The following is a 15194-nucleotide window of genomic DNA, read 5'->3' on the forward strand; positions in this document are numbered from 1 at the left end:
TTTTTTATTTTTAGATTTATTCCATATAATTAATAATAAATTTATTAATGTTCTAGTGAGAGATGTGTTATGTAATAGGTATTTTGACTAATATTTTGTTGTAATTAGTGGTGCAATAGGCTCGTATGTAAACATTTTTTTCTCGAGGGGTTTATAATTTTTTTAATTTAAAATACATGTATGTATATGTATAATATATATACATGTATATATATTTTTCATATTAGTTAGTTTGGTATTAACAAATTCTGATAGAGGTTAAAATGAGGGAAGGTCAAAGCAAGCTTTAATTGAAATAAATTATTCACTATAATAACTTGATTTATTGAGACCAATTGGTAAATAACTAATTAATAAAAATTTATTATTTTAAAAATTATTAATTAATTTAAATAAAAGTCTATATTGTTATCTTGCCCTGTGTGGCATAATGCCATTTATGAACGCTCAAGTAAAATCTTACACTGTAAGATTTACGTTGTACAGTATATAACAATATCACATCATTCTTGAAAAAGGTATAAGTGCATATTATAACAAACATAGGTTTATTATTATTGTTAATATTATTTTTGAAAAACTTGTCGTTGTATGGTTTATATATTTCAAAATATTTACTAAAAAATTCATAAAGATTACATCCAAGAAAAATTTCTTGACAAGTATCAATTTGTCTCGCTATCACCTTTAATTGTTTTTTCAATGGGCATTTGTATAATTCATGTCTGTATAAAACTACAAAAGAATTAAGTATATTTTTAATAAATTAGCAGTAAATGTCTAAATTTTAATTGTTTTTACTAACGATATGTTATAGCTTAGTAGTTTTTATTACTTGGTACCTGAAATCAAATTTTAATGTGAGTTTTTTAGGACTAGAGTAACTTTTATAAGATTGTTTTCAAAACCATTATGAAATCGGCTGAAGGTCAAGTTGAGTTCTAAGAAACATAACATAATAAGCTTCTTAAATTGGTTATTTAGTTACTCAAGTATTATTTTAACATTAATAATGTTTGAGCAAATATATAAGTACATAAATTAAATATTTTTTATATTAGTAGAAAATTATAGTAACAGGTGGTACAAATATTTAAATTAAAATGTAATGTTAATATTTAATTTGTACTTAAAATATTTCAATTTCTTTTGTTTAAGTTTTAAATCACTAAATATACATTGGTGGAGTTAATTTTTAAAATGGAGAAGCTTTACCCCTCTTTATGGCCCTTGACAATTTTTGTCTATAATTATTGAATAATTAAAATATTAATAAAGGTATAAAAAAATATTATTAAACATTTTCTACGATTATTTTATATATATATATATACATAGACTAATTTTTCTTTATAAAAACAATGTTCTAAGCTGAATAAACGTACTATTGAAATCATAAATTTAAGCCAGGACAAAAAAATTTATAATGTAACAATTTTTTTGGAATTAAAATGGACACCAAATGTTCCTATAATAATTATGTTTACATGGGACCGGCTATTGTTCAATTAATTAGGGCATATTGTTTTTCTTAAATGCTAAAAATCTATAAATTGTTACTTACAAACATACTAGTTAGTACGTTATTCACAGACTTTAACTGTTATCTATTTATAATATTTATTTAATGGAAAACGTTCAATTTTACTTTGATAATCAACATAGATTATAATACCATCTTATAAATATTCTAATTCATATTTTAATTAATAACTTCCAAATGAAACATAACCAAAACGATTTCATTTAAATTATTAATAAATAACACGTTTCAATTAATTAACTTAATCATTTTAACCATTTATTCCTCATCTATTGGAATTATAACATTCGATTTACTAAACTGTTTAATTTATCTTTTTAAATGCTCTTTTAGCAAATTGAATGAACTACACAGTAATACTTAAATAATAGTATTTTTATCACATTTTTTTCTATTATTAAAAAATCACTATTACCGTGTAAATAATTATTTGATCAAAATATCAATTAGTTTCTTGTTAAATTTTAACAAAACTGAATAAATAAACAACATTTTATAATTATTTTCTTTATTATTTAATTTTTTTTTATTTTTAAAGAGTTTCAATAAACAAAATTGGTTTTCTTCGGATTTTCATAAAATTGAATAACATAGTACACAGAAAAAAAAAAAATAAAATAAAAATAATAATAATAATAATAATAATAATAAAGAAAACCTACTTTAAAACATAAATGACAATTTATGTGTTTTTTTATTACATGTCTATAAATATATGTTCAATATAGGTAGGTAGGTATATACAAAATATGACTCAGTTTGCTTAAAAAGTGCTTAACAAAGCTTGGCACAATTAAATCTACCTAATATAAGTTACTTAAAAACTTAACATTGTTACATAAGAAAAAATAATAAATAATAAAACGAAATATTAAATGATTTCGTTTTACATTTAAATTATATAACTCTTAAAATCTACAAAAAAAAAAATTTCTGTACATCAACGATAACATTTACAAGAACATAATATATGATTCATTGTTTTGTCAACTAATATAATGAGAAAACTTTATGAACACAGTGGTTGTTTTACACTCCTTTTTTTTTGTTATATAAACTATTTGCTTATAAGTCTAATGTCGATTTTGTTAAAATTGCACAGGTTCAAAAAAAAAAATTATAGCAGATAATATATAACTTTCTTGACATAGGTCATTTTGATAGATTCAACATTAAATGAAATGTTGTCTTTAAATTATTTCATTATTTGTAGAACACATAAAAAAAGTAGGTATTATTTAATGTACTACATAATTTACATTTAATATAAAATTACAATCTGGCTTATATCAGGTACTTAATAATATAATATGGTAACAAACTAATCAAATAGTTCTTTATAATATATTATTCTATGCTTAGAATTTTATTTATCATTTAATCATAATACAATGCTTTCAATGAAATATACAAAGTAATTTTCAATTTTAATTACCAAAATATTTAAAAATAATAAGCAAAATTAACTAAAATACTAAATTAAGGGGACTGAAATAATTTTGACACAGAATAATAAAACAAATTCATACATCTTAAAAATAGTAATAGAGCAAACAAACAACTAAATTATAGTAAATTTATTTTAAGTAAAGTTAGAGTATTGCAGAATTTAAGGCACTTTCTATTTTGTACTCGATTATTCTAGTCTAAAGAAAAGGAATATTGTTCGATTTTAATTATTACATAAAATTTCTAATAATTTTATAATTATATATACTTTTTAAGTCCTCAAAATTTATATTATCAGTAAACATTAGATTTTTAAATAAATATTTTATTATTTAAGATCAATAAACAATTTCTATCTGATATAATAGATATTTTATTGCAATACTAGATGTTTTAACTTTTTTGATAGTTTTAATTAAACATCAGAATAACATATTAAACATTTTAGATTTGCAAAAGGCGCAAATAATCTGATTGATTCAGAAATAACATCGTATCCGTCTCTAGCAATCAAATATTTAGCCATTAAATATTTTTTTTCTTTTTCAATAAAACATTTCAATTTCTATTTATATCTTTAAAATTGGCACAAAAACTTTTTAAATAAATAATTTAAAATGTATAACAAAATAATCAAAATAAATAAATAAAAATGGTCTTAAACTAAAAATTCATAACAAAAAAGAAGAAAAATAGAAAGAGAAATTCGTCAGGAAATTAAGAAAATCAGTTTAACAATTTAAATTATTTACACGAGACAAAGGATTCAACAAAATATTTAAGTTACAATAATGTATACTCGTACTGCATAATAAATATTATAAAAAGCTTGTATAACTTATACATAATTTTTTTCTTAAAGGAGATCAAATGTCGGTGGTAGCATTGTACAAATAATTATTTTTATAATAATCAGGCCATTATGATGATTTTTTTAAATTTCTAACAGTCGATGGATTCAGATTTAATCAAAACCGAATTTGACTGTGGTTGACACGGGGAAGGTGATTTTAACTGACAAGGTGGAGACGTTATCACAGACACCGGGCTACACCTTTTGTTTTTTAATGGTAGGCTATTAGAGTTGGTCTCTTCCTCTTCCCATTTGATCATCGCATCATTCACACTGATCGAGTCTTCTTTGTTCAAATGTTTTTTCTAAAATAAAACATAATTTAGATTCACATCAAAATAACAATTTTACAATATACACACCGCTTTTAGCTGATCCTTAAGGTACTCGTTTTCCCTGACAAGATGCTGATTTTTAGATTCGACTGTTTCTAACCTCAGAGCTAGACCTTCAACTAATTCTATCACTTGTTGTCTGGTAGTCTCCTTAGCATCACTGAGAGCATCAAGCACTGCAGCTACTTGTTCCATAACGCTTGCAGCTATAAATTTCCAATCATTTATTATTTTTTATTCTACAAATATATACTCGGGTAAAAAAAAAATAATAATACTCACCCACGCTATTGTACCTCTTCCCAAAGTCTTGCGTTTGAATAATGTCTTTATGTTCTTGATCTTCTTTGTCTTTGTACTTGACCTGCAAAATAATTCAAATAAAATTAATCATTTTAATGTATATTGTGTTGCGTCTTTACTTAGAATGGGGCGCAACTGACTTACCGTGGGTTTCGTTATATTATTATTGTTGTTAATATTAGATGGCATATGAGTTCCATTAATTTTGACGGGAGGTGCTAATGCGACATTGGGTTGAAAGCTCCGACCAAACTGTTCGGACTGCGAGTGAGATATAACTTTTTGCGGATCCACGAGTCTGGGCGGTCTCTCTCTTTTGATCAAACTGTGTAAAATAATTGTTTGCATTAGTAAAGAACGTATACACATTACGGCAGACGAAATTTGTTTAAAACCTTATTTTCAATAAAACTAACCTGTCACCCCTGTAAAGATGCGAATGCGGATTATTAAGGTACATTGCAGGTGGTGGAACGCTCCACGCACCGTAAAAGTAGTGGAACGGATCCACCATGTAATTGGGCAACGTGGGTGCCATGCTAAGAGCTGTGTAATATGCCGCCGTGGCTGCAGTGGGCGCTTCCTCCAGCTTAGTTCTCTTTAACGAAGGAGTCGGCGTTTCCGCTCTGCACGACTCGGGTACTAGATCCATCAACTGCTAACACAAAAATTAACAAACATGTTTATTAAAACGAATTGATATTTTTTTTATATAAACGTGCAATACGGCGATCCCAGCCCCGGCTTTATTAATACAAAAACAAGTTCCGTATAAGGACCCGACCCAGCGGTGGCCTAGACGATGGAGCGTGTAACGTCTGAGAGCAATCGAGATGAAGACGGAGTAGAAGAAATAAGTGGTGTGATTTGTCAAAAACTGACGTTACCGCGCCACGAGTTCACAGCGATGATGAAGAGTTCCTCCGTGCAACTCTCGAGTATTCGGACGGAGGTAACTAACGCCCCGTTATTTATTTAAGGCGTCGTTAATTTTAAAAACCGCGATTTCGCCGGATAAGATCAATTACAGCAATGGAAGGGGCGGTAGAGACCGATGTTGTAGTCGGGGGGCGCTAACGGCGATTGCTGTTAGATTTCTCCAGGGGAAACTGCAAAACGAGAAGATACTCGACACCTTCCACAACAACTACCAGCGTTTCTCGAATTCGCTCGTCTCTGTAATTGTCCCGGCAAAATCATTTTGTACCTCCGACCGGAAAAGTTCAACATAAAAAACTCTGTGCGATACACCCGCGGAAATCATAGGCCGATAAGATACTTTTAAAATACACTCATTACGCATTTGCGGACAGTGACCAGGTCGTTCGACCACCGCCGCGTTGGGGAGACTCGTTTTTATGTCGATTTCGAAACAGTAACAAAATCGACCTACAGGAAGTAACGCAGTTTTTTTTTTTATAGTTCTATACACGTTCAAATAATAAAAAAAAAAAATAACTTTTTAACGAGCAGAAATTCAGCTGTGCAAAGCTGTTTTCTTAAACGCACTAGACATACGCAGATTCGCTTTGTTAAAATATTATTTGAAATTTCAATTCCATTATTTATTTTACACGTTTACTGACTGGTTTTCCAATAGACTAGCTAGACAATCATTTTGCCTTCGTAATTTCCATACAGCAATACACGTCCTGCCATACGTTAAAACACGGATGTGCACACGTCGATGCGTTTTTTAGAAAATTATTAATCGAAATGCTGATATTAGCTCGCAGAACAACGCCACACTATCTGTCCGTTGTCCTCGTCAAGCCGGTCACCGACCTCGACACCCTCTGTTTATATATTATTATCATAGTGTGCACACACTCGGGGCGTTACTGCAATAATTATAAGTGTCGTGATAGGGTAAAATTAAACAGAAATATTTAAAGCTCATGTATGCGCACAGACTTAACACAACACCCGAGTTTTTATTTATAATTACTTTGTGCCTTCACCTGCATAGTTTGCAGTGGAAGCCCAAAAATGTCGAAAGGCACGAAAGCCGCACTTTATTACGGCCGTCATATACACCGTCGGCCCAACCACCAGCGTATGTTTTAAAAAAATAAATTAGAAAAAAAACATGAATATTAATTGCGACGAGATAACGATCGACGTGGAAAAATTACATACATTAATGCACGTACATATTAATCGGGCCAATTAAAGTCTCTTTGCATATTAATCGGTACAACGCGAGTGTATCTCCAGAGAGGGACAAAAAACAAACGAAAACTTCTCAAAGCGGCGTTTCTAGAAAATATATTGCGACACGGGCGAGCAGAACGCGGCACGGGACTCCCAGACCGGCGTTGGCCGCCACCAGTTTCAATCGATACTGTGGGCTGTTGCAACGGGAGCTGCTGTCGACCGAATTGTCGATATTTGTGCGGTTATCGACAGACAGACTCGCTGGAAATCAAAATTAGTTTCGCCGAACACCTATACCAGCTACACGGTTGTCCGTTACCGTTGCCACAACAAATGTTCAGCCACCACCCCGCCGCCCACAACTGTATTCGGGAATGTGCGTTGTTAACCAGATATATTTTGCGCATCATTTTACTTGATTGGCGGTCTCGGAGGACGTGGGACGAAAGAAGAAAATTAACACTACAGTGTGCACGAGTACAGACAAAAAGTACACGCGCTCCGCACGGATGGGGTGGTGGTTCCGCCGCTTTTGATTCGGAATATTGAACGGGTCACATATAAATGTATACAGCCGACGTGAAATGGAGCAACGGAGATACACTAAAATCGTCACCGCCGGCGCACACCCGCCGCGAAAAGGCACTCTGTATGTATAATTGAACCCCGAGGTAGTATTGATCCGTCTGGCGGTGACGTCACATCCAGACGTCCCTCGTAGACGGCAGCAGTGGGAGATATACGCAGTGGCGGCCGTTCAGGAAGGGTCGACGAAGGGACCGAGACAAAGGATAGGGAGGTGGGATGCTGCCGGGTCGAATCCGAACGCATCGTCTGGCGGCGCCCCGTCGATGGTGTAATAACAAAAACATCGCGCGAAAAAAATAAGAGTAAGTCCGCCTACACGACAATCGGCTCACCGCAGGAGTCGGGATTCCTCAAAAACTAGAATAAATACAAGTGAACGCAGCGGCATAAACTTATGCCCATCTACGTGGTCGACCCGTGAAGAAATCGTCAAAGGGACGACTTTAAGAAAGAAAAACCGATAAGAACGCATACCATTGCCACACGTAATCGAGTACAGAACCATTACGAAAACACCGCACGGTATGTGCCATACGGCGGCGGCGGCCGGTGGCCAGGCACGCATTTTATAGGNGCGGCGTGCGGTGGCCAGGCACGCATTTTATAGGAGAATAACATCGATTCTGCAGCCATACCGACCGGACGCCTATTTCTGTAAATTGAAAATCAAAAACGGTATTTCATACAGTTTCGACACATACCGTCCACAGAAATACCTCCGATCACCTAACACAACAATATCTTATTGCGATACGAGTAAAAAAAAACAATTTTCTAATGGAGGTGGCCGTCCAAAAGGAACCAACAGAGCGCGTGTACGGTCCGATCACTTGCCGCAACGCATTCCGCGCACTAGTCAGCAGTGAACACGACTTTGTAGCGCTATTAGAGATGAACGAACGGGTATGTGGGAGAGGAGACGAGTTTTGTGCGGCTACAGGCCAATAGTAGAATATCAATTATTATAATGTTATTTTCGGTGCGGCGGTGTACGAAATCATTTCACTGGTAGCGACGACAATGAACGTCGACCACGACAAAATACCAAATGAACTCTCGTTAAATATTCATAGGACGTTTGTTTATCCGGAAACGCGCCCAGACACAAAATATATCTGAGGTCTAAAGAATTAAATATTTAACGCCGAAATAACTCCACAGTTGTCCCCAACTAGACGGTTAAAAATCCAACCTATTGTTTTTCCACGTCCAAGTATTTGACGGGGCAAGGTTTCTTATTTTCTGGAAATTATCCTTGTGAGAACACAAACTGGCCAATACGATTTGACGAATTCAAGGGCACAGTTGTGTTCGCGTGCCAACACGGAACATATTTAGGGTTAAAAAAAATACACTTCAATACACAGTAATGGCATTAGAAATGTTTTTTAGCGTAGGCCGTAGACCAACAATACTTGTAGTGCAAGACCACCTGAACAGCAGAATTTTTTTCCTCTCAAAAGACTTAAAATCCGAACGGCGAGCAAAATCAAGGCCGCCGGGCAGCACACACACGTGTACAGGCACACTGTAGATACATTGTTTCCCTTTCATCCGGTCGAGAGGATTGCGGGTAAACAGGTAAACCGGTTTGCACCGTACATAATGCGCATACACGTCAAATCCCATTACCCGGCCCGGGATGCTGTGACCGACGCGCACAGCATCTGTTCGACAGCTGTTATTCAGCAGCGTACAACACCACGGCGGCGACCGAGATGGCTTATAATAAAATTTATAATATTGGCCGCGCACGCGCTCCTCCGTCGACTATTGTCCGTTGGCGTCCAACCGCACGTCCTTGTGCGTGTAAGACACGGTTGCGCCACCAAGTCTTTCCTAAACAGACACCAGACGAAAAAAACCAACGCGCTCACAATTACCGCGTCGATCGCTGTAAAATCAGATTTCACAAAATGAAACCCACTTCAAATTACCTTATCAACAATCTCAAAGTGTAAATATTCATGTCAAATTTCTACAATAATTGTATATAAAAATTCAAACGTTCAAAGCGAATCCATTATTTGTGCGCGGTAAAAAAATAACAGCCGACGACGACGACCTCCTAATGATGGTAACGTTGTTATTTATAACATTATTAAGATTCCACGTCTCATACCTATCTATGAGTTCTTTAATCCACCCACGCCGAATTCGTTTTGTGGAACGTTGCGCTCAGTAATTATCGTTGTTGTTACGAAATTTTTTTATTAACGTTTTGTTTCTTGTACCGAAATAACCAAACCGAAAACTGACAGAGTGTGTGCAAAAAACATATAATTAACAACGTACATAAAACACGGACGAGTGTATATCTAAGAAAAAATATAGTAACATATGCAATAACTCAACTATAAATTAAATCATTAACATATATATGAATAATCGAAAAATGTACAATAAAAAAAAAAAAATCCTTATCGTTCTATTAATTATTTAAAAAAAATGTCTACAAAGCGTTGACCGCGTTATCAAAGAAAAAATCGTTACCGATAAGAAACATATTATCAAAACAAAATTTATACATCACTGCTATCGCAATTTGTATTAAAGTTTTATCATCAAAAACAGTCACGAAATAATCTGAGGTCAAAACCACTCGGTCGACTTTAATTTTAAATGTTTGAAGAAGAAAAAAACGGGAAAGCTCTTGGTCGACTTGTTTTGTACATCCAGTGAAGTATGTCGTTATCTTTGATGAACTAAGGGGGATAAAGGGTTTGCGTAGGTCCTTTTTTGGTCCAATCAAAAGAGTATACACATAGAATTGAAGGCGACAGAACGGTAAGTGAAGAAGACACGGGATGCGCTTGATAATTAAGCTTTAAAAGTGATAAGTATCGCTTTGTACACCGACCGAGTAAGCTAGTACGAACGCCATTCACAGGGTTTTGCGGCGACACGCGAGTTCTGAGCGATAGGGACGTCACAATAATATATAACCAAAAGGCGCTACGCCCACGCGAAATTGGATTCTCGTTTAGTCCCCGGAAGCGAATTCAATTACTCTGCCGTCGCCCGATAAAACTACGCTTGATTACTCTTTTGTATACAATAATCCTTCATTGGAAAAGAAAAAAATACAATCCTGCCAGAGAAACATTTCTTCTAGAATCTCATTTGTTGTCAGAGCTTTCCCGGGTTCGGCTAATCATTTACCTACATGGTCTTGTATATATATATATATATGTAAAGTCGAGCATATATATTTTAAAGAGTAATGACGAGGACGGAGACGTCTGTTCCTTTGGTAAAACATGTACAGGTGTATACCACATTTGAGTTTCAACCAAAATAATGCACAAGTGTATAACATGTATTTGTTTTACGTATTTGGCAAACATTTACGAGACTATCTCAAAGGTTCTTAACTTATTTACTGTACATAATAACAGCTGTCCCAAAAAAACAAAAAGTTATTATTAAGCTGTCGTATGTGTTTATTGTATAGAGATACGACACAAAATAAAACCGGCAACTAATAAATGCGGTAAGCATAAAATTAGATTGCAAATACAAAATATTAATTAATACAGTAAACAGCCTATGGTTGAAACATTTTTTAGCAACAATTTGTGTGCCATCGGTGCAAATTTATTTAACTAATATTTTTGTAATATTATACAACGGTTTAAAAAATGACAGATTCAATATGTACTGTTTTATAGATTAATGATGTTCGTTTAAAGGAAAGTAGGATATACGCCTACAAAACCACATTGTTGTTTCCGTCTAATGAGCAAACGTTGGGTGTACAGACGATATAATAAAACACAAATTTCCTGTAGAGATAGTGTAAGCTTTATAAAAAAAAAAAACACTAGAATACATTACTAGCGTAAAAGTCTAATAAGAATTCCACAAAGAATACGAAACAATCAAACACGGTGTGTACTTTTCATCTTTCGGGGTAAGCTTTTTGAACCACCACTCTTGAATATCTTCAAACTGGAAATTACTCGGTTTTCTTATTGCAAAGGGATGAAACTACAATTGGAAGGGCACTCGAGTAATCCAAAATGAAAAAAAAAAGAAAAGATATTCATTTTTCAAACATTTCACCTCGTTTCGACAATAGCACTGTAGATAAGAACGTCAAAATAATAATGATGCTTACAAGATCTCAACAACTCGCCGTTCCGCAATGTGTAATCCTATACAATTTTGTACAACGAAAAAACGAAACCGGTCAGAAACAACATTGTATAAGTAGACTTAATAGTTTGTAGACAACACCCATATTTATTATTAAATGCGGCGTGTAATGTTCGACCACAAAGACGGCTTTTTTTGCTCGTGCTAATTATTTTAATGATCAAGGTACGCGGTTTTATGGGGTATAATTTTTGTCCGAGTCTGAAACTCATTGCACAAGGTCACAACGCACACGCGCTACGATAGTTCCCGGACGACAACGACTGAACCTTGTAACTCGGAAAACTCTAGTACTTGTAATAACTTATAGTAAAAAATAACATGCACACGTTTTGAAAATACCTTGGCCGAAAAGGAGCCGTGTTTTTTTTCGACAAATTACACGATTGGAGATTGGCGGTAAAAATGCGCACCTGCTAAAAAAAGCAACATTGCCAAATGTCTTTAGACTCGGTTTGTTTTAAAAGTCACACAGCACATACACATTGCAGTCGTACGTTCAGGTGGGCATCCATTGAGAGTAAACGTACGGAAATAAATTTCACACCTTTTCTACCGTCCGCTTTGGGGATACTTGTATTTTAAAATATACCATTATAATGGTCCGGCGTTATTTGAAATTATCGTTAAGAACACCACAACATCAAAATTTCGGCTGAAATATCACACGGACATCATTATGTAATTTTCATTTTTATTTGTTGGGAACACATCAAAACGACAATAAATAATTCACTAAATATTCAACGAGAATTATTGCTAAAGGATAAAGAGAGTAAAATTTAAAATACTACCAAAAAATTATTTACAAAACATTATTTATATCGTATAGACAAACAATAAAAATTTTTTATATTTGAATAGTTTACTGTATTATGTCAATGTGCAATAAACCAGAAAATATAATACATGTGTAGACTTGTTGGCGCGTTGATAATTTTATTTCAGATGATAATCTACAGCGTTGTCGACGTTTTCTTATTGTAGTTGTGTTGCTCGCGTACCCTTCCCCCCTCATCCCTTGACGGGACATAAGTCTGCAATATCTATAAACAGGCACACTGGCCGAGTTTACCCATGAAATGTGCGCAGTTGGCAACTAAACGGCCGATAAACTCTGCTAAACTGCTCTTACAGATCGGTAACTTTTCCGTTATCGCGAAAAAACAACAAACAGTGCTACGGAGGCGAAATTTATGCGAACATTTGCACATACATATATAGACACACACACACACACAAACCACTGTTGTTTTCTCCCTTCTGCTCACCGTAACTCGCCACATAGATTTCACGTTGAGCCTCGTGACGGTGCTCCTATATATATATATATATATATACACGCTAAGGTAAACGTTAATACGCTGCGTTAAACGCCTTTTATTATCTGAAATTCTCAAAACGCCACGGGCGGATTGTTTATTACATAGTACATATGTGTGCAAACGCGGCCGCCACTTCTTTAAGCGTCACCTCAGCAACGCCGTCCTTTAAATAAGGAGTACAATAGCATCGGGTTTGTTACCGGCGTGGGGTTGAAATGACGCGGGCACTACATCATTTCCAAACAGCTCGTATAAGTTCAACCACCGCCGCCCAAACGAAATGAACGCGTGCTCCAAATGTGTTGCGGCGGGGAAACTCGAGGAAAGGCGATGCGGACAAAGAAACGTTAAGCTAGGTTCCGTTACGATACGCCAACCCCCGTAGTGTCTAGCGGCCGCCATGGCGAACGAATAACGGAAGGTAAACGATCGTCGGTCGTTCCGGTAGGCGCCGAACGAGCAGGGCCGAAGAGGTCGTGTAGTGTGCACGAAAAAACGGAAAGCGCGTGGTTAACTGGGTCGACGGCGGCAGTACACCCTCGTCCAAGTCCCGCCGTCTCACCCTTTGCTCGTCCGTTCTCCGTCTCGCGTCCACAAAGCACCGTCGTGTTGCGCGATCGATTTTCTACAACCTTGAACTTACCCCGCCAATACTTTACACACATACACAATAAACAAACGGAACATCAATCAGTCTGTGAACACGACAGCCAATAATAATTAAAAAAAACCACACGGAAAAGAAAGTCAATGGCGTTTTTGTTGAGCAGCAGAACAGCGATGGCGGCCAAATGTCGTCAAAGCTTTCATTAAATTTTACGAACAAATTCGAGCGGAGCCGCTTTTTAACTTTTTTATCTGTAGTTATAGCGCCGTCTAAACTGAACACATGCTTTGACCGTTAAATTAATATGCAAACTGTTTTAGCATTGACAATACTGAAATTCTAATAGTATTGTTTGACAGAAGGGTGACTGCGTCATAAAAATTAACTACTGAAATCTGACTACCATTTATATGGTAACGGAGAAATTAAACACGGCCCAGTCACAATGATATGCAAACGACTTTGATGTAACGATTAACAATCGTTTAACTGCTGAAACGATCTTTGACACTAGAAAAACCAACGAAAATCGTCCCCGTTAGATGAATATTAAACCAAGTTGTTTCGCAAAAATTTAGAAATAAAAATACAAGTTTTAAAAATAGAAGGGACGACATTATTCACGGACAAAAAAATTAAGTATAGATAGCACTATTAGTAGTTCACTATTGCAATACGATTTGTTTACGGGACAGTTTTTATTCAATTAAAGTCTACACCGCTTATTGACATCGCCAAACAGTAGACACCACATTAAACATTTGGCAAACTATAAGTTAATCTCTAATTATGTTTCCTAAAATCAATCGCTACTTAATGAAAAATGTAAATCGTTGCCAAAACGCAAATGTATTCAAATTAAAGTAAACTAATGATAACTATAGTTGATAAGTAGAAAATAAAAAACAAATTGCCAGCCAAGAATATCCAAGGAAAAAATAAACTCTTCTCGCTGGGGGATAAAAATTGTAAACATGACATAATAAATTCGTTTTATCATAGGCGGACCTACACGAAGGTTGGACATGGGACAACATCAACGACAACAATTCTACTGTATATTAGCAATAAAGTAGTAGCTGTGCGTTGTTTAGTCCGGGGCGATATTTGTTTTTATTAAGATGAATTCGACGATAGCGTGTTCACTCGATAAACTACGACGACATTAAATAACAGAAATGGCCCGTGAAGCCAAGCGGACTATAAATTGAATGCAGGGGGGGAACGCGTACAAAGTACTTGTCCAAAAACAAGAATCGATTAAACAAATTTTATTGGTATTTAAGTAAGCCGCACACCTTAGAGTACACTTTAGGCGGCATAGATGTAATGAAGCTCAAAATCGCAACAATCCGAATAGAAATACATAAACTAAAGTTCCAAGACAAAAGCCGACAATGAGCGAGTGGGCCCCAAAATAATAATATATAGACAAGGGTCGGTGTTGTTGTAACTTTGTAGAGAAAAGCTGACGGCGGTAAATTTTCGGTAAGTGGATTGTTACGTTATAACCTAAAAACAAGAACAATGGAACTGCCGTCGTCGAGGGACGCAGGACCGAAAGCTTACCCCTTAAATCAATATACTGCCTCCGTCTGCCGGAAACCGACCCCTCCGTCCCACGCTGTAGTATTAACCCTCGACGGCAACGGCGGGCGCCATAGCAGCCGAAATAAATATATTCACCGGCCCCAGACGGTTAGGGTAAACTCCCGTCGTGGTCGTCGCCGTCTGGCCGAAAAATCCCGCTAGCCGAATGAATTATCCTGGCGACGAGGCGGGGGAGGACGGTAATGGCTAAAGGGATACGGTGTTGTGTATGTTTATTCGACGATCCGACTGAGCGCGGGAGTAGACTCCTAAACACCCCCCCCCC

At 35.5% G+C, this 15194-nt stretch overlaps 1 protein-coding gene across 2 annotated transcripts in view; it reads right to left on the minus strand.

Moving 5' to 3' along the window:
- Positions 1–2218: 2218 nt before the first annotated feature.
- LOC126895172 (ski oncogene) overlaps positions 2219–15194 on the minus strand; it is a 32679-nt gene continuing 19703 nt past the window's right edge. Inside the window, exons 2-6 of one of the 2 annotated variants that reach the window (XM_050666741.1) lie at positions 4900–5138; positions 4628–4808; positions 4463–4544; positions 4208–4386; positions 2219–4150 (exon numbers count right to left, since the gene is read on the minus strand). In XM_050666741.1, coding sequence (XP_050522698.1) covers positions 3935–4150; positions 4208–4386; positions 4463–4544; positions 4628–4808; positions 4900–5138 — 897 coding nt within the window. In that variant the 3' untranslated portion in view covers positions 2219–3934. Of the gene's footprint in view, positions 4151–4207; positions 4387–4462; positions 4545–4627; positions 4809–4899; positions 5142–15194 lie in introns of both variants that reach the window. The other variant, XM_050666740.1, reaches the window with a different exon arrangement.

The sequence above is a fragment of the Daktulosphaira vitifoliae genome, unplaced genomic scaffold (genome assembly GCF_025091365.1).
Source record: "Daktulosphaira vitifoliae isolate Bord-2020 unplaced genomic scaffold, ASM2509136v1 Scaffold_1, whole genome shotgun sequence".
In the NCBI taxonomy this organism is placed as follows: domain Eukaryota; kingdom Metazoa; phylum Arthropoda; class Insecta; order Hemiptera; family Phylloxeridae; genus Daktulosphaira; species Daktulosphaira vitifoliae.